This window comes from Calypte anna, chromosome 20 (assembly GCF_003957555.1).
Source record: "Calypte anna isolate BGI_N300 chromosome 20, bCalAnn1_v1.p, whole genome shotgun sequence".
NCBI classification, from domain to species: Eukaryota; Metazoa; Chordata; class Aves; order Apodiformes; family Trochilidae; genus Calypte; species Calypte anna.
Window position 1 is genome coordinate 11,842,862 of NC_044265.1, and position 25,352 is coordinate 11,868,213.

General features: G+C 46.1%; 1 protein-coding gene across 1 annotated transcript; it reads right to left on the reverse strand.

Annotated features, from left to right (window-relative positions):
- Positions 1 to 45: 45 nt before the first annotated feature.
- Positions 46 to 24,148, reverse strand: CABLES2 (Cdk5 and Abl enzyme substrate 2). Its single transcript, XM_030463357.1, has 11 exons — positions 24,108 to 24,148; positions 23,300 to 23,896; positions 9,584 to 9,676; positions 9,144 to 9,221; positions 7,593 to 7,701; positions 6,784 to 6,949; positions 5,988 to 6,091; positions 5,551 to 5,657; positions 4,061 to 4,265; positions 664 to 3,576; positions 46 to 128 (listed from the first exon to the last, which is right to left on the reverse strand). Exons 1-10 carry the CDS (start codon positions 24,146 to 24,148, stop codon positions 3,436 to 3,438), a joined length of 1,641 nt encoding a protein of 546 aa, XP_030319217.1. The 3' UTR covers positions 46 to 128; positions 664 to 3,435.
- Between the last annotated feature and the right edge of the window lie 1,204 nt (positions 24,149 to 25,352).

Genomic DNA, 25,352 nt, shown 5'->3' on the forward strand with positions numbered 1-25,352 from the left:
CCCCCGTGAAAGCGTCATGGTGGGGCCGTGATCCTGCGGAACCCCCCCGAACCCCCAGAGCTCCGAGGAGAGCCCGGGGAGAGCGCCGGGACGGCACCTCCGGGGCTGCCCCCAGGGACGGGGGGACCCTGTCCGTCTGTCCCTCTGTCACTCCCTTTATCCGGTTGTCCCTCCCTTTGTCCGTCTGTCCCTTTGTCTCTTTGTCCGTCTTTCCCTTTATCCGTCTGTCCCTTTATCCCTTTGCCCGTCTGCCCCTCTGTCTCTTTGTCCCTCCCTTTATTCGATTGTCCGTCCCTTTGTCCCTCCCTTTGTCCGTCTGTCTCTTCGTCCGTCTTTCTCTTTATCCGTCTGTCCCTTTGTCCTCCCTTTATCCCTTTGCCCATCTTTCCCTTTGTCTGTCTGTCCCTTTGTCTCTCCCTTTATCCGATTGTCCGTCCCGTTATCCGTCTGTCCCTTTGTCCGTCTGTCCCTTTGTCCGTCTGTCCCTTTGTCCGCCTGTCCCTTTGTCCCTCCCCCCGATCCCGAGTTGCTCTGAGCTCCCCCGTCCCACCCCCCGAGTCCCCATACCCCCATCCCCAACGCGACGCTTGCTTTACAAAACCTACATCACACACCTTACTTTTTTTCCTTTTTTTTTTTTTTCTTATTTTTTATTTATTTCACAGCATCTTAAATTCCACGAGTTGATGGAGGACGCGAGGGACCGGGTTACAACTCCAGGCTTTGAAATAATGGAAAAAAGACAAAGTGCCCATGGAAAAGTTCTGCTGCTGCTTCGTCCAGAGAGTTCTCCGGGCTGGGACAGCCCAGTTGGGCAAAGCCAGAGGAGTTGGGATGTGGAAAAAGAAAGCCGGTGGTTTTGGGTCCGTTTGGTACCGGTTCAGGCGGTAATAATCGTCCTTTGCCACACGGTGGCAGCTTTTAGGTGAAATTCCCGCACAGGACTGCAAGCTACCTTCTAGAAATAGAAAAATTCAGAGTTCCAGAGAGATTTATTGGGTGCATCTCTGCAGGACACCGGGAGGGAGGGACAAACCAGGCTGTGGGTGACAGGGGCTCTGCCAGAGCTGTGGGCACAAACTTTGCTCCCCAACTTCGGGTTTTTTTGGCCTGTGCTGCAGCTTTTGGGCTCAGGAACACTGTGTGTTTAGAGTTACCCTTCAACAACATTCGGGCTTCTGTAATTTAATGCTCCTTATCCTGATTTGTTCTCCTGAAAGGGAAAACAAAAGGTTCCCGGGTTGCCAGGTGAAACCAGAGCTGCTGGGAGTGTCACTGCAGCTCTGCTGCCCACTGCAAGGAGACTTCCACTGAATAGAGACTGCAAAGTGTTGCAAACAAACAAACAAAAAGTCTTTTTTCCCTTAGATGGTGAGAAAGGAAAGTTAATTTCCTTACAGAAAGCTCTTTCTACACTGAACAAAGAAGCTCCCAGAGAAAGGTGTTTTCTGATCTCTTTCATAGCAACCAGAGTGTTCTGATAGTTCTGGAGATAGTGTGAGAAAATTCCTTTGCTCATTTCTACCTCTAACAAGTTTAGGAAGTTGTTCTCAGCACTGATGCTCAGCTGGAGGCTCACTATACACTAGCTGATTATTACAACACTATTTCTTGCATGCAAGGACAGTTATATTCAGTAGAAAGTTTAACTAGTAGGCATCTTTTTAAATGTTTTTAGACAGTAAGCTTGCCAGTTACCTCCTAACTTAGTAGCTACCATCTCACTTCTGGAGATTGGAGAGTCCTGTGTTAGAGAGAAGTCACAAGCATATTAAGTTTTACACAAATAACTCAAAGCTACACACAGCTGAACACAGTTACAAAGGATCTGATAGTCACTGTTATTATTATATATGAAAAATACATTTCAGTCCCTACTTACAGAGGAAGGGGCTTCAGTAAAGTTTGCTGCAATTCTAATGGAAGCCAGATTAGCTTCAGCCAAAACAAAGCTGAAGAGGAAAGACTCAGCTTTGGTTTTGCCCACAAACAACATTAAATACAAGGAACAGAAATTTACATTACTTTACATATTATACAGCAGGTCCCTTACCTCACTATGAGGTCTAGAAATTCATTTAGGAGTCAAACTTAAATTACAGATTCCTCAGTCGTAACAGCCAAGCATCAGCTTTGCTCCTTGCAAATGGACACAGTTAACTTTGATCATAATATTGCTTCAGAAAATAAACCCAAGAGACAGTATCACAGAAGGTTCCACATACAGAGTCCATTCCCAACCCAGACATTTGGAAAATAAATGGAAGAGTCAGAGAAATGACTGAACCTCTGTATGCTGCTGGGCACAGGCCAGCAAGTGCCTCTTCAGATGTGCAACAAATGCCAGTTTCAGGAGGCCCATCACAGTGATGCAAATGCTTGGAAGAACAGAGTAAAAAAGTTGGGTTTTCCATACTTTGAGCATGCTTTGTATCAGTGGCTTTAGTTGGGCAGCAGGAGCTCTGCTGACTGAAGATCTGCTCAGAACACATCAGACCAGGTACAGTACAGTCAGACTAAAAAGGTGCTTGTTTGAGACTACAGAACACTGAAAGAAAAATCATAAATGATACATTTGACAGCAAATTGCCCTTGTTCCAGGGCTCATCTCCCACTCAGGAGTGGATTAGGGATGGCAATCATTTTGCTGCAGCTACCTTGTTTGACAACTGGTATTTAATGATAGATTTTCTCTCTCCTCTTTAAATAAAATGTATCTTAAGGTATTCATCATTATTAATTCAACTGGAACAGAGTCATTTCAGTCTTGCTACTTAGTGAGCTGTAAGTACAGACTAAATGCCCTGTGTATTGTTAGTGCAGATAGATTGGAATTGTTTTCCTTGTATGCAAGGCCAATGCAGGTAAAGAATAAATGGCTATACAAATTCAGGAATTTCCACTAAATAACATAACTAACTTAAAAAGCACTGGTACCAGACCAGCTAAGTTTTAGGCACATCTTTAAAAAAATAAAGTATGCATTTCATTAATGTAAAAATGCAAGAAGATTCTTAAAAACATCTGAACATTATGGTGCACTGGAATGGAAGTGAGGCTTCCTTCAATTTCAAGGAATACAATAAAAGCTTAAAAAAACCCAACCAAAAAAACCAACCAAACAATACCATAGTATTCTTCCTAAGAACAGTTTCAGTAAAACCAAAAAAGATAAATAAGGAATAATAAGCAGCCACGACAGCTGACTGGTGAACACTTGTGCTTTAAACGTCCACAAAGAAAACTTCAAAAGTTCCACAACTCCTCTTGTACCATCTCCCCAGACTTGGCACACGTGTCCATGATGCAGACCTGGACAGTTTCATAGGAGACTTGAGGACTGGCTGGAGCCATGGCACTGGAAGGCCAGGAACACCTTCACCAGGAGCCTTCAGTGAGGTGATGCCCAGAGCCTCAGCTGGAAGGTGGCTTTGGTTAGGACTGTTGTGTCAGTCGTCTGTAATGAGGTAACACTTGGCTTTCAGGAAGGTAGAGTGCCAGTTCCAAAGCTACAAGGACGGTGAATTCAAAGCCAATCAGATCTCTTCTGTTGAATCTGAATCTTTCTTCTAGTTTCTGTGAGAGTCATTGATGAAAAGAGGAAGAAGGAGAAGCAGTTAATCCATAAGGTACCCACGCACTGTTACGGTAAGGCAGGAATAAAACTGATGCATGGCACCTGAAAAAAATGATTCTGCACCTACAGAATCAAGTGTTGCCAGGGATCAGACAAATAAACCAGCTTATTAGCTCAGCTGTGACACCCACACAGCTATTTTGTTTGCCTGAGAAAACAGTAAGTCAAAAAACCCCCTCACTGTAGGACCAGAAGGACATTAGGCTGCATGAGTGAGGCAGTTTTAATGAATTAAAACCCCACCACAAACCAACAGACAAAAAAACCCCAAAACACCAACACGCCAAGGAAGAGCCCTAATGACACAAAAGTGCCTGGCAGAGTTGGTCTTAAATGCAGACACACAGAGTGCTGAAAATCTTGGCTTTGATCTGTGAAACACGGGATTTTGGCAAGCCCTGAAACGAGTCTCAGAGTACTCACATCAATAAGGTGTTTAACTTCGTGTTTCCTGAGATCACTGCTGATCTTGGCTGCAAGCAGAACACAAGCACCAGCGCACAGTTTGCGGTTCTGTTTGTTGAGTTTGCCCTGGAGGACGAGTTTCTCAAAGTAAACATAAGCCATGGAGACAGTCACAGGCTCCAGGTTGCACTCCTCGCTCAGGTTCCGCATCTCTCTCTTCAAACTGGAAGCAGAAACACCCTCTCAGACACCACAAGGCTCTGGAAATGCTGTAGCTGGGGAGCACGGAGGCAAGATGCTGACTGGGAAAGGCAGGATGCTGATTATCCCAGACTGGAGTAGCCCAGCTGGCAGCAAGCTGGAGGTGACACCCAAACTGATTGAACCTGGCTGACAACATCTGCTGTGGAAGAACAGCTCCTCATCTGTCCACAAACACCTGGGGCTCAGCTGCCTCCCTGACACACAGCCTATTGCTCTGTGCTTGCCTCGGGGCTCCCAAACTGGTTTGTGATTCAGAAGAGTCAACCACCTTGACCTCCAGAATTCCTCATCAAAGATGTGCAGATCCCAGCAGCTGCTGCCTGAAAAACTGCCTGCTACACAGCTTGTGGGAGAACCAATGTGAAGGGGAAGGCAGAGTGGTTACCCCCTTCCCACAGTGGCTGGTTATTCCTTCAGTGTTAAGGCAGACCTGGGGGATGCTGCCTCCCCTCTCCTGGGGGATGCTGCCTCCCCTCTCCTGGGGGATGCTCTCCATATTACACTTTCAAGAAAATCTCTGCAAAGGGTACTACTCAAAGCAGCTACAAAGATGAGTACACAGGCAAGACACAGGCTCTGCCTGAGAAAGCCTTCCACTTGGTGCTGAGCTACACATGGCCCTGGTGATTCAGCAGAATCGTGATCTAAGCTGTTTCAGAAGGCCCTGAGTGTAATACCAGGAAGATGACAGCTCTCAGGAGCATCTTACTGGTGAGCAGCCAGATGTATTGCCTGGAAGATGAGGAATTCCATTTGGCATAGTCCTGCTTTCACAAAATGCTTTCCTTCACCAAGCCCCCCCCCACCTAACACTTTTCTCTATCCTAGAACCTTTTTAGAGTCCATGGTCATCAGTGAGGCTGGTAAGTGAAAGGTGGAAATAGGCAGAGGGTCCAGAAGGACAATCTTGTTAGAGTAGGACTACGGTACAGCTGGACAATCAGGTTACAAGCATTTGTTTCAAGGTTAATGAAGTTAATTGGCTATGAGCATTAGTACACCACAGTTGGTGAAACAAAACCCTTTTAGGCTGAACTATAAAAAACAACTGTTACCCTTTCTCAGCATCCTAAAAATTCCTGTACAGGGCTATCATCCTACAGTCAGCTCAGCTAGCAACAAGAGATTAGTGTTTAATCATATATACTATTAATAGATCTAGTATTTGCTCCATACAAGTGGGAGATAAAAGCAGGCTTGTACAGTGTAGATGGTGTTCTCCTTATTCAACACTTGTTTCTTACCTCCTGATTTTGCTCAGTGTCAGCTTGATGTGAGGAAACTTCTCCCTAAAGGTTTCATTCATATCCTTTTTAAGGTCCGAGGGTTTCACATATTCTATGACTGTAGTCTGAAACACAAAGGGCAAAATTAATGATTCCTTTTGCAAGCAGAATCCTTGCAAAGGCAAAGCTGAGTTTCATTATTCATAGTTGAACATTTCTATAATGTCCTCAGTAGCACCTTGTTGGATCTCAAACACAGGCAAACGATTACAAGAAGCAGATGACAAGGAGATCCATGTCAGGTTGGTCCACAATGAATGCATAAGCCAAATTATTTTGTATTCTTCCTAATCAGTCCTCAAAAAGCCCCAACTTTCTTCCTAGAGGGAATTTTAAGCCTTAAGAAACTTCCACACACCCACTCACTCCTCTCTCCAGGTAAGCCAGCCACTCACCATGTAAGAGGCAAAGATGAGAACACGTTTGTGTTTTCCACAGGGCCACTGAGGATCATCCAGAATATTTGGATCATACTCTGCAGCTTCTCCAGCTTCACTTCCTGAGGCAATGAGAAAAGCACAGTGGGTCACAAGATGCAGAGCTTTCAATTCCCTGTTTCCTCTTTCAAAAAGTTTTCAAACAGCAAACATTAGAAGTGTGGGCAGACCTCACCCCAGACACAACCTGCAGCTACCATCCCCTGTTTGCAGTTCATAAATGCACCAGGCAGGTGTCACAATTAGGAGAAAACCACACGAGCCCTTTCTCCAGCATGTGCCTGATAAGACTTGGTGCAAAATACTTTTGTCAGCCACAAATATGCCCAGAAAGCAACTGCACAAGACTGAATTCCATACTCACTCTAAGAGAGCAGAGCTGTCAGCTTTGCTTTCACCCCAGAGAAGGGATTCTTGTCACAAACTCTTTGGCTTATGCTTTGTTAGTGTGCTCGAAGGCAAGGAGGACCACATGTACACCAGATGTTTCTTGTTCAGTAATACAAAACTTCACATTTCCAAGGAAATGGCTTTGTGCTCCTTGAATTGTATAAACTGAACTTGATATACAGAGGATGCAAGCAAGATGCATAAATCCCAGTGTTAAGGCTCATCATTTGTACTTCATTAAGGAGCCTTCTCCTCCCAGCTGCAGCACATCCTTCCTAATAACCCACTGTGCCACTTGCAGTTGTTTCAGAGAAATGTACCCCTTTCCTGCTTCTCTGGTGACAGAGCTGGTGGCTGTCCTTACCTATCTCTGTTCCTGCTGGGATTGTTTTTGCTGTCACAGGTTTGTATCTTGATCCAGGAAGACTCCGTGAGGCAGTGGCTCTGCAGGGGGGAGCAGCACTGTAGCTCTCAGCTTTCCGAACCACCAGGGCATTGGTTGGATACAAGAAATTTGCATAGGACACAACCTTAAATAATAAAAAAAAAGCTGTAGTAGTTATAGAGGAAAACCTATTGAAAAGCTTATTTCCAGACACCTATGATTTTCCATTTCCAAGTTCACTGGAGTTTGTATTTGGGAGTGAGGACCTAGAAACTGTGGGACAGGAGGGAAGGGGAAAGTTGGATAGGGAATGCCTTGCTTCCAAAACTTCAGTATGGAAGTACTGTAGGAAATTTGGCAGGGTGGAAAAGAACAGGAGAAAATCACATCAGTAAAATTCTGGCAGTATATAAACTGAACTAAAGAGGTATAAATTTCACCTGTATTTCCATCAAAACATCACCCACACGTTGCCTGAGATACCAAAGTCAAATCAGTTCTCCAGAAACAGAGGCAAAAGTGATCACAGGCTTCAACAGACTCTCAAAAGAAGCTTTATCACAAGCCATGCATTCAAACTTTAAGATCAAACCAAACTTCCACTGCACTGAAGAGTTCCAGTTCTCAATTTCTGCAGCACTTTGCCATCCCGAAATGATTTGCCCCCAGCACATGTCCCAGGGAGAAGCAGCCAGCTTACCACCCACTGTCCCCACCTCTAGTCAGTGGTTTGGTGGAAGGGCATTACAGATCAAGAGACAAAAAGAAAAAAAAAATAAAAATCTTACCTTGCCATCAGCACCCAGCTCTACTCCTTCCAGTCCAAGCACCATTTCAGTGGAGACAGAAACTCCCCCAGAAGGATGTCTCTGCTTCTGCCCTTCCATTTTCAGATCACTAAATGCAGACAGAAAATGCACTATTGGAACATGCAGAATAAGCCCAGCTTGCTCTGTGCTACACACCAGGTCCATCCACTAGCTGCAGCCAGCACCACCAGGTCAGAATCCTGACTACCTCAACAACACAAGCCCTCAGTCCCATCTCCAAGAAAACATGAATTTTTCACTACTCATCAAAACGTAGAGATCCTCATTAACTGAAGAATCAGATTTCTTAGAATTTTAACTCAAATCTTTAACAATATACCTAGAAATATGAACATTTTTTTAAAAAAATGTGTTTTTCTGCATAAGACCATGCCACTCATTAACACACCAATGCTCAAACACTTAACAGCAAACATGATTTATATTACTAGATTTCCAGGATTAGACACTTGCCTTCCAATTGCAATTTTCTAACCACTGCACACACCAACTTAAATTAAGAATTAAGCCTTGTAGCAGAACTCTGCTTCAGCACTGGCAGCATGCAGCTTTGTCACCCATATTCCAACACAAAATGGTTTTAGTTCAAGAACTGCATTGCCAGCTTGCACACAAGCAGAACAACACAGTGCTCAGAAATGCTCTAAAATAACTGCAGTGACCTTGCTGCTTTTCTATTAAGTGAGAGAACATTTTCCCATCGACTATTTTTACAGGCAGGGGATTTGCATACAATACAATTCCCACCACTAAACATCCGTTTCCTTTGTCCATAAGTTAGGCACAGGACAGAAGTGACACCACCATTGTTTCACCAAAAGTGGGTGAGAACAAAATGAATGTTTTCTGTGCTACACTTGTAAGTCAGAGACCTCCACAGAATCTGCTCAGACTTCACAAGAGACTGAGAAAAGCTGCAGGGAAATGCAGCTCAGTGGGCTGGTTTTTTGTAAGAGATCATATTGACAGCTCTGTACCACTAAATGTAGTACAGACACTAAATGCAGCTTCAGTCTAAACTCTGTTTTCTCTTAGACTGAAAAAAAAAATAAAAAAATTCATGGCTTAGACCTGAAAATACAGAACATCATCTGAAACTCAGGAAGGTGGAACCTCACTATAAAACTTTGAAGGCTTCCAGCAAAGGTGACAGCATCCTTGTCTGATGCTCTGAGTGCTTTCTGGCTTGTTACACTAAAACCAGATGATTTCTGACCACTGCAGGAGCATAGGAAATCCTACACAGCAATAATCATCTGCTCAAAGGTGGTTTCAGGGATTTCACAGGACTAAACACCTGAAAAAAAAAAAAGAAATCTACCTTCTCCTTTTTCTCTTGGAGTTTGAATGAGCATTTTGAGAACTGTGGAGATGTCTGATTTTACTGCCCCTATAGCAAGTTCTAATGTTCACTTGCTTCAAAAGAGGAGCCCTGCACCAAACATACTCATTAAAAAAGATCTTTTGCAAACACCAGGGCAGACATTTCAGGAGGCAAAGCTGACTCACCTGATCCTTAAACTCTCCCCGTAAGGAAGGATGGAAAAAGCCACACACAGTGTTCGTTTAGCACAGATTAACACGATCCTGGAAGCAGATGGGAAGGGATCAGGATAAGAATTAAGATTTAGAAGTTGCAGAGCAACTTTTTATGGAACACGGACACAGAACTCCTCTTAAATTGCTCTGTAAATTACATAGATACCACTAGAGATTTTTTTTTCAGAAAGCAGCACAAAGAGCAAAAAACTCTGACTCTATAGGTTGTCAGAGCCAAGTTCTGTATCAATCCCCAGTGTTCAGTATGTATGAAATTGAGAAGACCCCAAGGACATCACCTTATTCTCACTGACACTGATTAATCACATAATTTATTAATCACTGAGTTTATTACTGAGTGCATCCTCTTCTACCTGAGTACAGGAGACACCTGGACCTCCAGAAGTTACCTGCTGTTCTTGGTGTCATACTGCCTCATGTTCTTGATGAAGTGCATCTTCTTCAAACTTTTGTGTCGTGGTGACCCAGATATATGCTTGGTCCTGCAGTTAGAAAAAAAAAAAAACAACAAAAAACCCAAACTGTTAAGGGCTCTGTATTAAAAAAAAAAAAGAAAGCCATGCCAGTTGTATGATCAGATGGCAGCACCAGCATGCAGGACCTCAGATATTGGCGTGAAGAGGGTGGAGGGAGGAGAGGACTGCATGCAACGAGTTGAGATTAATGCTGCTTTTGAAAAAAGTACCTTCGTACACTGGCATATTCCACTATGTCTTCTAAAAAGTCTAGAGAGCAGCGCTGGGAGAGAAAACGCCTTCTGCAAAATGTACAACACCACGAAGAGTGAACAATATTAGTTCATGGCCTTGGAGTTTACGAACTGCAACAGATCTACGAGCTCTTAGGACAAATGGCAGAGGGTTTGGTTTCTTTTTCTTGCTGTTGGAAGAATGCTTAACTCAGAGTTTCAGGTTATTTCAAAGGCCAAGAACTTGCCTGTCTCTCCAGAACCCTGGTAATACATGTTTATACCAACTTAACTAACAAGAGCATTCACTATCCTCAATGCATCCTTCCTACCTGGAAGTTACACACCCAAAAAACTTCCACATTCTCATTTAAAATGTTACAAGAACATCACAAAAATATCCATCTCATCAAGGCCAGTGAGTAAGCCATTTTATATCAAGATCCATGTATGATGCCCAAAGATCTGTGTGTGCATTCTCAATTCCAGAGCTGTCTCCAGCTGCAGGAGTCAGCAGACCAAGGCTGTGACAGGAGCTCAATAAAATTGACAGATCTCTCCAGAAAACAATAGGGAGGGCTATAAGAGGAAGCAAAGAGCATTCAGTACCCATCTGAAGCCCCCAAATGGAAGATGCAAGGTGCATAATAGTAGGAATCATCTGAGTTAGTGTATTACATTTAAGCAAAAAACCAGACCTTGCCAAAATAAGACACATGATTCTTGTCAAACTCAAGACATTCTTTGTTGGCACAGATTTATAAATGAATTGTGAAGCTATGACTGCACTTTCAAGAGGAACAATACACTCAGATTCAAATGCCAGCAGCAAAACACTGACACTACAACCACCAGATTCCTTATTTTCTGCTTTTCTTGGAGCATACACTGTGCTGCATTTTTAGCACAAGCTACATGCATTCAAGTCCAAGCTTTTCTTCCAAAACTCAGCTAATGGACAATGCCACCATAGAAGGCGAGGTAGAATCATCATCTTCTGAGGCCAAAGCTACAGGACTCTGCTTTGATCTCCATTTGGGAAAAACTCAAACTTTTAAACTGCATCAGAGCTCCAGCATCCAGCAGCCAAACCACCCAGGCAGACCAAGGCCAGGTTCTCATGCCTGAAAGTTAACACTCAACATCAAAGCAAAAGCACAGCAAAGCCATTTATAGCTTCAACTGACTGAAGTTAAAGGTTTAAAAAAAAAAAAAAATACTTGGGATTTAGGTTTGGTCTTGAAGCTCAGCACTTCAGGAGTTTGAAGCAGGTGACCATCTGCTCATCCCCAGTGACTTTGCTTTTTGTCCTCTCCAGCTTTAGCTGGGAAGAAACCAAACCACACTATTTTGTTGTGAAGAGAGACACAGTTCTGGATATGAACTAAATCTGACTGCTTTTTCTTAAGCATGGTGCTTAGAAATAAAATTTGAGTGACTAAACAGGTGCTTTCACCTCTTTTACCCCTTCTTGCACGTTATTTCTTCTGAGCTACGTGGAGCTACTGCCAGAGCTGCCTGCCAAAACCTGCCAGTTACCCTTGTAGTTGTATATACCAATGGTAATCCAGAGGTTTGGGAAAAGGACACTTCAGTCTGAGTATTCCTGAAGCTCATTCCTTGCCACAAATTCAAGAGAAGCAATTTATAATTTTCTCCCTGTCTTCAAGTACACGAAGAGAATGAATGCCTGCTTACCATCTCCTTAATGAAATACAATTCATCCCCTTTTCCAGAAAATTTGTACTAATTTATACTCCCATATAAAGCTTTGGGTTTTTCCTCTTGGAAGGAAATTATCCTCAAACTCTCAGCAGTGCTGCTCAGGCATTTTAATAGGAAAAAAAAAAAAAGAAAAAAGACCACAGCTCAAACAGGTAGGAGGATGAAAAATGAGTGGCCTGTTCTGTAAACACAAGAGGTAAATCCTCCCACAGGACTAACACCTTCAGCATTGCCTCCCACGAATCAACAGTTATTAAGGGTGCCACTGAAAAAAAAACATTCCTGGCACAGCTTCAACACCCTTCAGTTTTAACATTATTATTCTGCTTTTCAGTGAGAACTGCACAGGAAAGGTTAATGCATACACATGGTTCTATCTAAGCTGAAAAAAAATAAAAATAAAAATAAATAAAAATAAATTAAAAATGTGGAGACCAATCTCCCACCTCCTGGTGTGAAGAGAGCTGGTAATATCCCTGGGAATGTCCCCAAGTGCTCCTTACACTAAATCCAGTGCTGGAGGTACAGCTGCCCTCAAGGATGTGCTCACCACCATGGTGGACTTTCTGAACACCAACTCAGTAACTGAGCCAAGAGATCTGAGCCTGCTCCTCTGTATGAGCCTCTCTGGAAATAAAAACCTGCAGCAGGGAAGGGAAGGTTCTGCCCCTGAAAACCACAATGAGTCAGCCCCACTCTGCCAGCAGGAAACTGCATTTTTAGCTCCACTTGTAAATGTTTTCTGTCCTCAAGCAAAGCTCTCACCTTGGAGGAATCCAGATGCTAAGCAAGATGCTCTCCCTCAAATCTCAAAGCAGAGTGTATGCAAAAAGGTCTCATCTGTATGTAAAGAGTTTGTGTGGTTTTGCCAACGCAACACAACTCCCGGGATTCATTGGAACCACTAATGTACTTCCTTTGGAAGTGCAGTCCTTGGAGTATGCTGCACAAGTACCAGTTTGTTGAGTTGTCTGCACCTGTTTTTCTATATAATGTATAAAGGAATATAAGGTGTATAGTGTGAGTATAAGTTTGTGTAGTGTCAGTGCTCCCCTCATGCAGCCAACCACTGCTGAGCAACAGGCAGCTCAGGACTGCTGATTTTCTGATTAAAAAAAAAAAGTCAAGTCATGTACCCTGTGCTAAGCAGCTTCACCCCAGCTCACGCTTCTTCCCTGTGCTCTGATCCACGGGCATTCAAAGGATTTAAAGTCGATTGTTGCCAAACACAACTGAAATATTAAACCAGAGTGCAAACATCTGTAGGTGCACTGCCAGTTCCCTCACCACGGTGCTGTCTGCCCATTAGAAAGCAAAGGATCCAATATTAAAATGTCAGTGAGTTCTGTGGAGCAGGCTGAAATCTCAACAGCATCCTAAAGAAAGTTCAGATGTGTTTGTTTGCCAACACCACCTATTCCCTTGACAAGCTAAGGAGGGTTTGCTTGTTTGTACATCCTCAGCCAGGAGCTCACTTTTGGGTGCTTTCCCCCAGCTATTTCAGAAGCCACTAAAAAAGGACCCTCCCAGACCTTCAGCATCAAAACCAGTTGTGTTTTGACAGCCAGCACCTCCGAGAGGTCCCACCATGACAGAAAACACAGGCAGGACATGTTCAGAGATAAGGGGCTATCAAGCAAAGGAACTGAAGATTATTGCCTTGGTTTGTTATCTCCGTGCACACACATGGCCAGACACAATCCAACAGCACTGCTGAATCATGAGGACCTAAACATGCACTTAAAGCTCCCCCCAGAATCTTGTGTTCAGGTAAAAACCCAACAAATTATGCTCCAAGGTGCATTCTGACTCCCAGCCTGGGAAGCTGTGGCCATATACACATCCCAGTGAGGAAACCTAAGTTCTGAGGGCTTCCAGCTCTGGAGTTGTCCTCTGCTGGTCCTGCCAGTTCCCACTAAGCAGAGAAACTCTACACAGAGGGCAAAAAACCACTGACAAGCAACACAGAGGATCCTCAGCCTTGAGGTTGACACAGCTCTGAAGTGTTCCCAGCTAAGAGCAGTCTATGTATAGCCCTGGTAATCCCTCCATGCCTCATCTTATGAATGGAAAGGAAAAAGCTGGTTAAGTCACAGCTCCAGATTAAAGAACAGTGACCTCTCTGATGACTTGCCAGGAGTATTTTCCCCTTCTCACCCACGGACTGGGAGAGACACCCAAGAGGAGAAGGGTAAAGTTTGAGGATGCTGCAGTAGTTGGAAGTCTCCAAGGTGACCATTCTATAGCAGATACTATCATAGAATCATAGAATTGGCTGGGCTGGAAGGGACCTCAGAGATCATCAAGTCCAACCCTTGATCCACTCCCACTGCAGTTCCCAGCCCATGGCACTGAGTGCCACATCCAGTCTCTTTTTAAATATCTCCAGGGATGGAGAATCCACTACTTCCCTGGGCAGCCCATTCCAATGCCTGATCGCCCTCTTCATAAAGAAATTCTTTCTAATATCAACCTATGGTTAAATGGACAAGAGACACTAACCCTGTGCCAGCAGATGTGGCTTCAGACACAGAGCAGCCAACTCCATGCTTGCTCCTGGGCCACTGAGTCCTCTAAGGGACAGTGGGACAGCCCTTTGGGTGCCAATGTCCCTTCTGAGCACTCCCAGGCTTTGCAACAACCCCCAGGAACCTCATTTTAACTTCCAGTATCAGTCTTTCCAGTTGCAGTGGCCAACCATCTTATTTAAGCCACTACATGTAGCTGCCATCTGACCATTTTGAAGCTTTTCTCTATTTTTCCCTTCTGGTTCCTCCATTTCTGTGTCTGGACTGTCTTGTCTTGCTCCTTCCTGAAGGGTTCACTTCAGAAGCTGAAAAAAAATAAATCCCTGTGCCAGGAGCATTCCAAGATGCTGGAAAAGCCAGAGGGTATCATGATGTGATCCCTCCTCCAACCTAAGGGACCATTGGGGCAGATTTGTCCCACTTGGAGTCACATCCCTGGTCCTGCTGCCAGGGCAGGTTCCCTGGGACACAGCTCCTGGCACTGGGCTATAATTAGCAGCTCTGCTGCTCTTTAGCCATCCATACTGCTAATAGATGGGTGGGAACAGGGGAGGTCAAGGATTTTTAATTACTGTGTAAAATTAGGGCCTGTTAGTATTTGGTTTCCTATTTCCCACTTGAAAGGGTTTTATTTTAATACAGATGTCCCTCTCTAAGGTCCTTTACAGGCCTCGGTGTAATCACAGCTGTCAAGGGACTGAGTTATTAATATAACAAGGACAAAAATAATTTATTGGGTTTTGGAAGCACTATCTCAGTAACAACTGTCAAAGGTAATTTGCACAAGAATCCAGATCCCAAATCCTGTTTACAAAAGGAAGGCATACCTGTCAGATTTGTTTTGCCAAGACATATTTTAAAGACTAATCTGTATCATTTTCCTCCCTTAGGGCCAAGCCAACAGCCCGGAATGAACTGTGCTTTGGTTTGCCTGGGTAAAATGCTACCATCAAGGGGTTAGGAACACCAGTCCCAGTTTTTAAGCTTAATTTTTAAGCTTAATTTTGTTGCAACTGCCATTACTTATGCAGCCAAGGAGGCATTTACCATTTTCAGGCTTGTGGCTCAGAGCAGAGGGGGCTGAGCATCCCTCTTCTCATCCCAGTGCCCCTCTTATTTCTTACATTAATGAGTTTTCTGCTCAAAAGCAGACTGAGCACAGCTCCCCAGCAGCAACAAGTGCTCAGTAATTAAAGCCAAAAGAAGTCAGGGAGCACATTTATACTCAAGCACCTTCAAAACCACATAGCTGCTGAAACAAATTACTTTAATGAAGATTCTACACCATGAAGTGCCCAGCACCAAGCAAACCATTTCCATGGACAGATGGTTTCAGCTCTGATGTTCAGGGAGCAGCAAAGACAACCTGCACAACCCATAGTAAGCACAGAGCTAAATACTCCTTCTTTACAATGTCTTTTACTCTCTGCTTTATGGCACCACAAACATGCAGTTTGCATTGCAGGCCACTGTCCCAGGACCTCATTCTGACATTTGGTTAAGTATCAGACTGCCAAAGAATAAATAGAAGGCTCACAGCAGGGCTGGGTTAAGTTATTCCTCTGGTAATCTTCATTTTAGAGAGTGAATCCACATCAGCCACACCAGCATGGAAAAGTACTTAAAGGCTTCAGAGCAGGTCCCTCTGCAAAGCCTCAGAATGAGACCCAAATTCCTTCATCTTTGTGTTCTTATTCAAGATTTGTTTGCAAAACTGAAGGGGCTTTTTCCTCCAAAAGCCAGGAGAAAATCCAGCACCCCTGAAACAAAGTAAAGCCATGTGCAAGGAGAACATCTCGTGCAAGGAGAACATCTCGTGCAGCTGATGGGAGAGGCAAGAAGGAAGGGAAATGAAATATAATCTGAATGAAGGTGGAGACAGAGTAAGTGGGAAGCTCACTGAGCCTAGAAAATTTTAAATACTAACAAAGAAAGCCATTGGATACTCCTGACAGTGGCTGCTACTTCAGTGCTGATTCACAGGCACATCTGATTAAGTCTTAATGCTACTAAGAAACGAGCTTCATGTTCATTGCATTTCATAAATCACATTGTTTTGGTGCTAAGAGTGTTTACACAATACAAGGACAAAATGATGCCTTCCAGGAAGGATTATGAAAACCATCTGTTGCAACAGAACCACCAAACCAGATGTAAGGTTTGCTGTGCCCAAAGCCCACTTCTTATAAAGCTGCTCCTGAAATCCCTGCTGCTTCTCACAAAGCAAACTTCATGTGCCAGGACACAACCAATTTCTCCACATTTCTTGATCAGTTTCAGGAGATGTTCCTAGCTCACCAAGCAGCTTCCCTCTGGGCTTTGTGCTCTGCTCACTAAGCACTGAACCCCTGACCAGAACAGGGGAGTGAAATGCAAAGTGTGCCCTTGATAACACTGTGGGAATTAGGTGAGAAATATTCATGCACTTCCCTGAGAGATGATGCTGTAATTTCCTGATGTGCCTTGTTAAAGTAAAAAGCCTTCAGCAGAGTAAAACTCCTGAGCCAAAAAAAAAAAAAAAAAAAGGGAGGAGAAGGAAAAAAGAGAGGAGGAGAAGGAAAAAAGAGAGGAGGAGAAGGAAAAAAGAGAGGAGGAGAAGGAAAAAAGAGAGGAGGAGAAGGAAAAAAGAGAGGAGGAGAAGGAAAAAAGAGAGGAGGAGAAGGAAAAAAGAGAGGAGGAGAAGGAAAAAAGAGAGGAGGAGAAGGAAAAAAGAGAGGAGGAGAAGGAAAAAAGAGAGGAGGAGAAGGAAAAAAGAGAGGAGGAGAAGGAAAAAAGAGAGGAGGAGAAGGAAAAAAGAGAGGAGGAGAAGGAAAAAAGAGAGGAGGAGAAGGAAAAAAGAGAGGAGGAGAAGGAAAAAAGAGAGGAGGAGAAGGAAAAAAGAGAGGAGGAGAAGGAAAAAAGAGAGGAGGAGAAGGAAAAAAGAGAGGAGGAGAAGGAAAAAAGAGAGGAGGAGAAGGAAAAAAGAGAGGAGGAGAAGGAAAAAAAGAGAGGAGGAGAAGGAAAAAAGAGAGGAGGAGAAGGAAAAAAGAGAGGAGGAGAAGGAAAAAAGAGAGGAGGAGAAGGAAAAAGAGAGGAGGAGAAGGAAAAAAGAGAGGAGGAGAAGGAAAAGAGAGGAGGAGAAGGAAAGAAAAGGAGGAGAAAAAGAAAAAGGAGGAGAAAAAGAAAAAGGAGGAGAAAAAGAACAGCTTTCAACTGGGAAGAGAAGAAAATTCAACCCAGGCAGCTGGAGAAAACACAGTCAAAAAACTTCAGAGGTCTCACAGTGCTTTTATGGGCATTTGGTTCCTCCCACTACAACATCAGGCATTCCCACCACCCCACAGCCAGGAGGCTGTAGCCTCACCAGGGCAAACTTCTATCCTTAAATTGCAGCAACCACAACAGAGCAAAAGCAAATATGTCCCTGCTGTCAAGCAAGTGGCTTTGACCAGCAGCAGCTCAGCCCGTGCTGTGGCTGGCTAGCTAATGAAATGGCTACCCAGCTCCCAGGCAGGTCTGCAGAAGATGCTGAGCTTGGGTACCACCGTGCTGAGCAAGAGCTGGGGAAGGTGGGAACAGAGTCAAGATGTCCCAGCTCCCAGGATGACAACCTCAGGCAGGGGCTCAGCTGGCAGCAAGCTCTGAGTTTTGGAGCCTCCCTACATCTCATGAATCACAGGGCTATCTCATGAAAGAATTTTTCTTTGCTTGCACTCAGGAGACCAGCTAAAGGTTCTTCATTTAGCACCTTTCTCAGAGATTCAACTACAAGGATTTACAGGAAGTTATCTACATAACAGCTATAAACCAAAGGTTTAAAGCTCTGGGTGACAGAGTGGCTTTAGCTGAGCACCCTCCATCTGCAGTCACCTGCTTTATCAACATTACCTTGTGCTCATTAAAGAACCCAAATTTCAGTACGCTGTGCACATCAGGTTGTGCATTTTTCAACTCAAACTACAGAGCCAGAAGACTTCAGAACAATCTTCAAAAGAGGGCTCAAAAGCATCTTCAGGCTCCCTCTGCCTGACGGCCTCACAGCTTTAGCTGGCTGACAGATGGAAAAAAGGAGGAGGGCAGGACAGCTGAAGGTAAGGCTTCTATGACTTAATATAACTAAAAATACACATGCTGCAGGAAATAGAAATATTTAAAAGAGAATTTTGTAAGACTCTCTTTTCCCTTCCTCCATCTTCTTTTGCCCTTCTAAAACCAAACATCCCCAAACCTGGAGCAGAAGAGCTTGTCTGGAGCTCAAAACTACTCTTGAAAAAGGAAAGCAAAGATCCATCCCTCCCTGCCTCACCCCCCACTTCACAATAAATTGCAAAACCCCAAGAACCAGCACTAATAACTCTTCTAAACTGGTTCAAGACACACAACAGCCTGGTCAAAGGAGTTTCACCCCAGGTAGGTGAGACAGCTGCCTGGCAAAGCAGGGGCAGGTCTGAGCAGCCCACTGCTCTGCAATTAGCAAGAAATAGTTTGGGGCTAATTAAAAATGATGGTAAGGAGCTCCTGAACAACCTAAACCTGTCCTCCTCACCAACACCCACGGCACTGAGCACATTGCTGCTGCTCCACAGGAGCTTGGGGAGCTCAGACTGCAAAGGAGGCTCTTGTTCACCAGCTGAGATCTGGGGGGGAGGAAAGAGAATAAATATTTTAGACTGTGTCTCAAAGAAATGACATTTTGAGCTGGTACACCAAGAGCCTCAGGACCTCTGAGTGAGGAGTTACTTTTGAAAAGGAGCGGTCTGATAAAGCTTACATTATTCTTCCTAACTCAAAGGAAGCTTTTAAGGTAAATCTTGCAAGTAAAATGTTGGAAAACAGCACAAAGTTTCTGTGAAACTGTGTTTTTGTGTGAAGCTGTGCTTCTGTGAAAGGTTTTGGCAGCACATTCAAGCCCACAGCAGAAGCACCCCCGGGTAAGGAAGCTCCATAACACCCCTATAGGAACTTGCTTACTGGAGGTCTGAAATGAGGCCCCACCAATTCCCCCCCAGACTTAAGATATTCAGTTTTTACATTTAATTTGGAAGCATTTTCCCTCTCTGCTGATGATTCGTTGACTTGAAGCAAGATAATAAACACTATTCCAACCATCCTCATGGCCTCCTGCAGGAACTGGCACTTCCAGAGCATCCCCTTTCCCACAGCATCCTAAACTCCACTGCCAGGATCTCTGGGCAATGGCTTTGAAAAGCTACAGAATCAATCTGGAGGCAAAATCAGCAGCAAGTATGGTTAATTCTGTACAGAATACTTCTGCCTGATCAAAGTTACTTTAAAAGTAAAGTTTCAGCCCCAAGCAGCACATCCAAGTCATGTTTGTGCCTGGAAAGTCAAAGTTTGCCAGGTCTGACAGCCCTTGCTGCTCCCTGAAAAACACAACGTGTGCTCAGGTTATTCCAAATAAGGCTCAAAATTAAAACGAATTCTTTTAAACATTGTATTTAATCTGTCTCAACAAAATCCGCTCATTAGCTGAGGGTGTTATTTTTAAAATGTGTATTTCTTGACATGAAAACAGCAGCTAAGCTGACAGCAGGACAAAGCAACACATCATAAAAGCCTGACCAAGCATTTCTGCCACTCCACCCAAGGAACTAATCTGGTTACACCTCTGTCAGCAATCCAGCATTCAATTAACACTTAAAAGAAGAGCTGGTCTAAAGTGCTGCTCTTATCAACTACTGTTTAAACTCCCACCCTTAAAATGGCCTAAATTAGCTCAGTCATTTCTGATGCATCAGCAACCATGAGCAGTCAGTTCAGCTCCCTGGCCACTGAACATCAAGGACATTAAAGCCTCAGTTGCATATAATTTGCTCTCTGGATTTATTCTTAGAGCCAGGAAAATGCAGCAAATATATGGCAAAACCAGCTGCTTTACATCACACTCTACTGAAACCTCAGAAGCACAACAAGCTTTGACATTCAGGGCTGCTGTTCCCATTCTTTATGCTTTTGTAACCTGGCTATTTTCAGGGCCCTCTGTTATTTGTTTCCCCAGAAAGCTCTGTCAGTTTCAGACCCTGCTGCAGAAATTCATTAAAAAAATAAATAAATCTGTGAATGCTGATTTGTTCAGTGTTTGCTGCCTCCCTCCAGTGCTTTTTGTGAGGCTTCTTCAAAGAACAGAGCAAGAGCTGAGGCAAAGGAGAAGGGATGGCAAGCAGATTAAGCAAAGTGGTATAACACAGCATTGTCATTTAAGAGCCTGTAAACAGAAGATTCCTTCAGAAAAGAGAAGTGGAAGGTCATTAAGTTTACAATGCTCACACATTACACATTACATTAAGTGCTACAAACCAGCAATGCAATGAAACCAAGCATCCAGGCAGAACAGTGCCTCCCAGGGAGCCTACACCACTGAAGTTTCCATGCTAAAAGACCTGATAGGTACTGAGAAACTCCATGCTACTGGAGGTCACTGATTCCTTGGGCTGAACTGAAGATCCTGCCTGGTGCTAACAAATAACCCCCAGCTCTAGCAGAGGTCTCATCACAACCTGCCCCGAGCTGTCTCCCCAGCTTCTCCCAACTGCTTTGATCAAAATCAAGTTTTGTAATGAAATTCTGCCCAATGGAATTGCCAGTTCTAGAGAAAATTATGGATCAGGGGAAGTCTCAGCATGATGAAATCCTCAGGACTGCAGCAGCACTGATCACTGACTATAGGCAGAGCCAAGGTGGAGACCTTCCCCCAAGCTCCTGGTGCACCAAGGACCATTCAAAGCAACTCCTGACAGTGACTAAAAGATGTCACAGCACAGATTTTACCTCCCTCTGATCACTTTATACTCATGTATGATGCACACAATTAACCCATCTGGAGAGTAGCAACATTACTGCACAGTAAATTAACACCCAGATTCCCAAGTCCCAGTAAAAGGAAACCCATTCTACAATTGTTTGTTGATTCCTCAGTCTTATTCAGACCATACAGAGAAGGGGAAGCAGCATAACCACCACCGTCCTGCAGGATAAAGTCCCTGAGTATCTGCAACAAAAGGAGATGCTGCTGTTCCACAGGGATGAAGGGATGCTCAAGAGCAAACCATGGAGCCTTCCAGCAACAAAACAGTGCCCGAAGCTGACCACCGTGCAAGTCACAGGTGAAATTATTATAGAAGGATGGTCCACTCCACCTGCTCTTGTGCCCAGTGTGACAGGGAGGAGATGGGTTGAGTCTAACACATCCCCACTGACAGCATAAAACCATCCTTTTGTCAGAAAATGTATGTAGCACTATGTAAAGATGAGTGTCTTCTGCCTGATAGTTTTAGCGCACGTTCTCCACCCACTCCTCTTTAGAGAAAAAAAAAAAAAAGATTAATTCCTACTACAAATCACCCTCATAAGTAGTATTAAAGCTGATTAATGCCATACAACACACCCTTTCAGTCATCTCTCCCAAGATGAAAAAAATCACAGCCTGTTTTGTCATTACTCACACAGAAGCCCTTTCATTCCTCTGAGTGTCCTCCTTGCACTTCTCTTTTGTTTCCAGCTTATTCTTGTTTTCAGATGGATTGCTTAGAACCACAATAGTGGAATGCAACATCTAAAATCAGATGGCAAGAAAGAGGAGGGAACAATATCAAAAGAGAGGATCCTAGACTTGGCACGGGAAGGGTAAGACCAAACTATTTACATGAACTCCATGGGTCCATACTCAGTAGGCACAGGCACACCACACATCACACTTACAAAGTGTGAATGTAACACTTTTAATGTAAAACTCACCCTCAAGAGCTTCACCTACAATGTTAAAGCAACAAAAAGAACCACACAGCACCCGGTGCACTGCTTTCCAGGGACCAGGAGTGCTCAGAATGACATGTGCCACAGTAACACCCTCACTTCAGGCTTTCCTGCACAACAAACCAACTACAAGAGAGCAACCTGTGCAGACAGGGCATCACAAGGCAGGCTCAGCTTCAGTTTCTCTAAGTGAGGAAAGAAAGGTCTCTTCCACTACAAGAAGAAACGCAAGAGGTGGTAAATGAGTCCAAAAGGAGAAAAAACAAAACAAAACAAAACAAAACCCAACAAACCAGGAGAGACCAGGAGGATTCCCATATCTCAGACTGCTCCTTCTCTTTAAATTCACTCGACCCTCCAAGCAGCAGCTTCCCAGGGACTGACAGGGATGCCTCCAGTGTGAGATGCACACTGAGAGGGCACAAGTGCCCTAGAAAACCTCCCCAGCTTTAAAGCACAGACAACATCTTTATTTCAGCTGGCTAACAAAGCTCTGGAAGCCACAATGAAGACCATGGAGACTTAAAACCCTTGACACTGCTTTGCCTATCTGCAGGCTCACTTTACAGAGATATTTATGCAAGAAACGGCTTGAAAAGAGTTCCTTTAGAGCTCAAATCTCCAAGATCTGGGCAAAAGCCCCCCCATCCAGGTGATAAGCCAACCAACACTTCCAGGCTGATAGAAGTCCTTTGGAAATACACCGGTCATCCTGCACTGAAGGGCAGAACATCCTCCCCTGAGGCTGACTCAAAGTTCCCAGCGTAGAAGCATTTATTAATATACAGAGTTACTGCAGAGACAAGCCGCAGAGATTAGCAGAAGGCACAACATGAGCAGCGAGGCCGTGGCACAGAGGAAGAGTCCTACCTAGCAATGACTCTGTCGGCTTCATCTTTAAACAGAAAAATGCAAAAACCGGGCTAGGAGAAAGCAGGAGCAGGGTTCAGGAGATCGCAGCCGGAGACTCAGCGAGTGAAACACCCCACAAACCCCACTCACCAGGCACCCCGCCAAGCTGGGACACCCCCAAGAGGGGCAGCCCCAGGGTTCAGCCGCTCCCCCAGCGCTCGCAGGGCCAGGCAGGAGCTGCCTGCGGGGCTGAACCCCCCGCACCCCTCCGCTGGGACCGCCCCGGACCAGGGGCTCCTTTCCCGGGACCCAGCCACAGCGGGGCGGGCGCCGCCTGCCCTGGGCCGCTCTCCCCGGGGGCAGCCGCTTCCCATGCTCCGCTCCCCACCCCCCGGAGCCACCGACCGGCCGAGGGCTCTGGGAATGTCCGGCTCTTCCCAGGGCACCGGGGGGTCCCGCCGCTTCCCACGCCCCGCTGGGTCAGGCCGGCGGGGGAATGGAAGGGGAGGGGGGGGAGCCCGGGGGTGGGCTGGCCCTGCCTGCCCCGTCCCCTCACTCACCTCTGCCGCTGCGCCTCCAGAGCGAAGCCGCCGCCGCCGCCCGCTGCGCTCTGCGTGGGGCTCAGCAGCCCCGGGGCTCCCGGCTTGGCGACCGCCAGCATCCCCGGCAGGGCGGGGGGTGCCGGGGGCGGCGGGCAGAGCGGGGGGCCCAGCAGCAGCTGCGGCAGGAAGATGCCCCCGCGGGAGGGGTCCGCCTCCCCCTTGGCTCCAGCGATGGGGGGGACACCGGGTAGCAGCAGGGCGGGCGGCGGTTGGCAGACGGGCGGCGGGGACAGCAAGCGCGGGGGGGCTCCGGCCGGCTCCGCCACCGCCTCCTCTCCTTCTCCCGGGCCGGCGGCCGGCGGCAACGGTGGTTTCTCGGCGGGCGGGCAGGGCGGCCGTCCGTCCAGGGAGATGTTATTGAGGAAGAAGAGGGCGGCCTGCCGCCGCCGGGAGTCACCCCGCTTCCGCGCCGCCGGCGGCGGCTGCTGTTCGCGGGGCGGGCGGGGAGGCGGGGAGCCGCACGCCGTGGCTGCGGCCATTCTCCGAATGAGCCGCGACCGCCTGGGCCGGCCGGGCGGGGCAGCAGGCAGCGCAGCGCGGCCAGCAGCTCGCACGCTGATTGGATGCGTCGCGCCGGGATGCAAATAAGACCGGCAGCAGCCCCGCGCTCATTGGCTGCGCTGCCCGTGACGGGTGACCCCGCCCGCCCCTTGCCGGCCCCAGCGCTAGTGCAGGGTCCTAGCGCCGGCGCGCAAAGGCTCCGCCACCCCAGGCGGCTCGGGGGTGCCCCCCCCAGGCGGGCAGGGATCCACCGGGACACCCTCACATCCCTTCCTCCCCCTCGTGTGTCCCCCGGCATTCAGGCATCCCCTTCCGCCCTCGGGTATACCCCTATATTCCCTATACACAGTCACAACCACCCGCTGTGTCCCCACGCAAACACAACCATGTCCCCAAGTAACCACGTGCCATGTCCCTTCGTATGATTTTTTAAAAAACTTCTCCTCCCTCCCCCCATCTCCCACCCAAACCCACAGTGACTCCAGCAGTCACCCGTTCCCAAGCTCTCCTGCCCTTCCTGCTGGCAGGAGGACACATCTGCTAAAGCCATCAGGTGATGGCCCTGCACATCAAACCGCTCCTAGAACAGCAGATGAAGGAACTTATTGATCCTTCTTGCTCCAGCCCAGTAGCCTGGGACCCAGACCTCCAGCTTGTGGGGATGAGTTGGATCCCAACCTTCTGTCCCTGAGGGCACAGATCCCCATGCATGGCACAGATCCATGGTCCTGAGACTCACCAGCAACCCTGGACCCCCAGAGAGGGATGGATGAGTCCTCACTCCTCCTGGCTCCAAAGGCAAAGCCAAGGCAGGGCTGCTCATGGGCTTTATATGGGCAAGGCAGACCCAGAGCTGGGAAAGCAGAAACTTAACATTTATCTCCACAAAGTGACTCAAGGCATTTCTGCACAGCACGTTGCTTCCCGGACTGGTGTTTATCCTGCATGGAATAAACATACCCCTCAGGCTCTTGAACCCACTGCTGTCACATCCCAGGAGGATGCTCTGACCACAAAACTCTGCCCTTCCTGCTGTCCTTGGAGGTCACTGATGTGCACTGTTGATGTCCATGCCACCAGCCCTGGCAGAGGGGGTTTGGGAGCTCTGCTGAGCATCATGAAGCCTCTGGCTCTGTCAGCAGCAGGGTGTGGGTGTTGGTGGCCTTTGGGTTCCTCTGAAATTGGGGTGGCCCTTGCAGACCCCGTGCTTTCCACCTCAGATGCTCTGAAGCAGCTTGTGCTCCTGAGTGTGATTTTGCCCATTGACATGGCCAAATCTGCCATGAAGGCACCACTGAGATGCTCACAATTAAATAGGTATTAATGTGTTTACAGGCATTAATGTCTTTACATGTAAATGCTTTTGCCAAATATGTTTCAAGGAGCTACGTGGCAAGTCTTAATACTGGTTGCAGTTCACAGTGATGTGACCTGAAATATGAATAAAAGAGATTAAAAGAGATTTTGAAACTGTCTCATACAATACATATGTGTTCTACATCTCATGTTT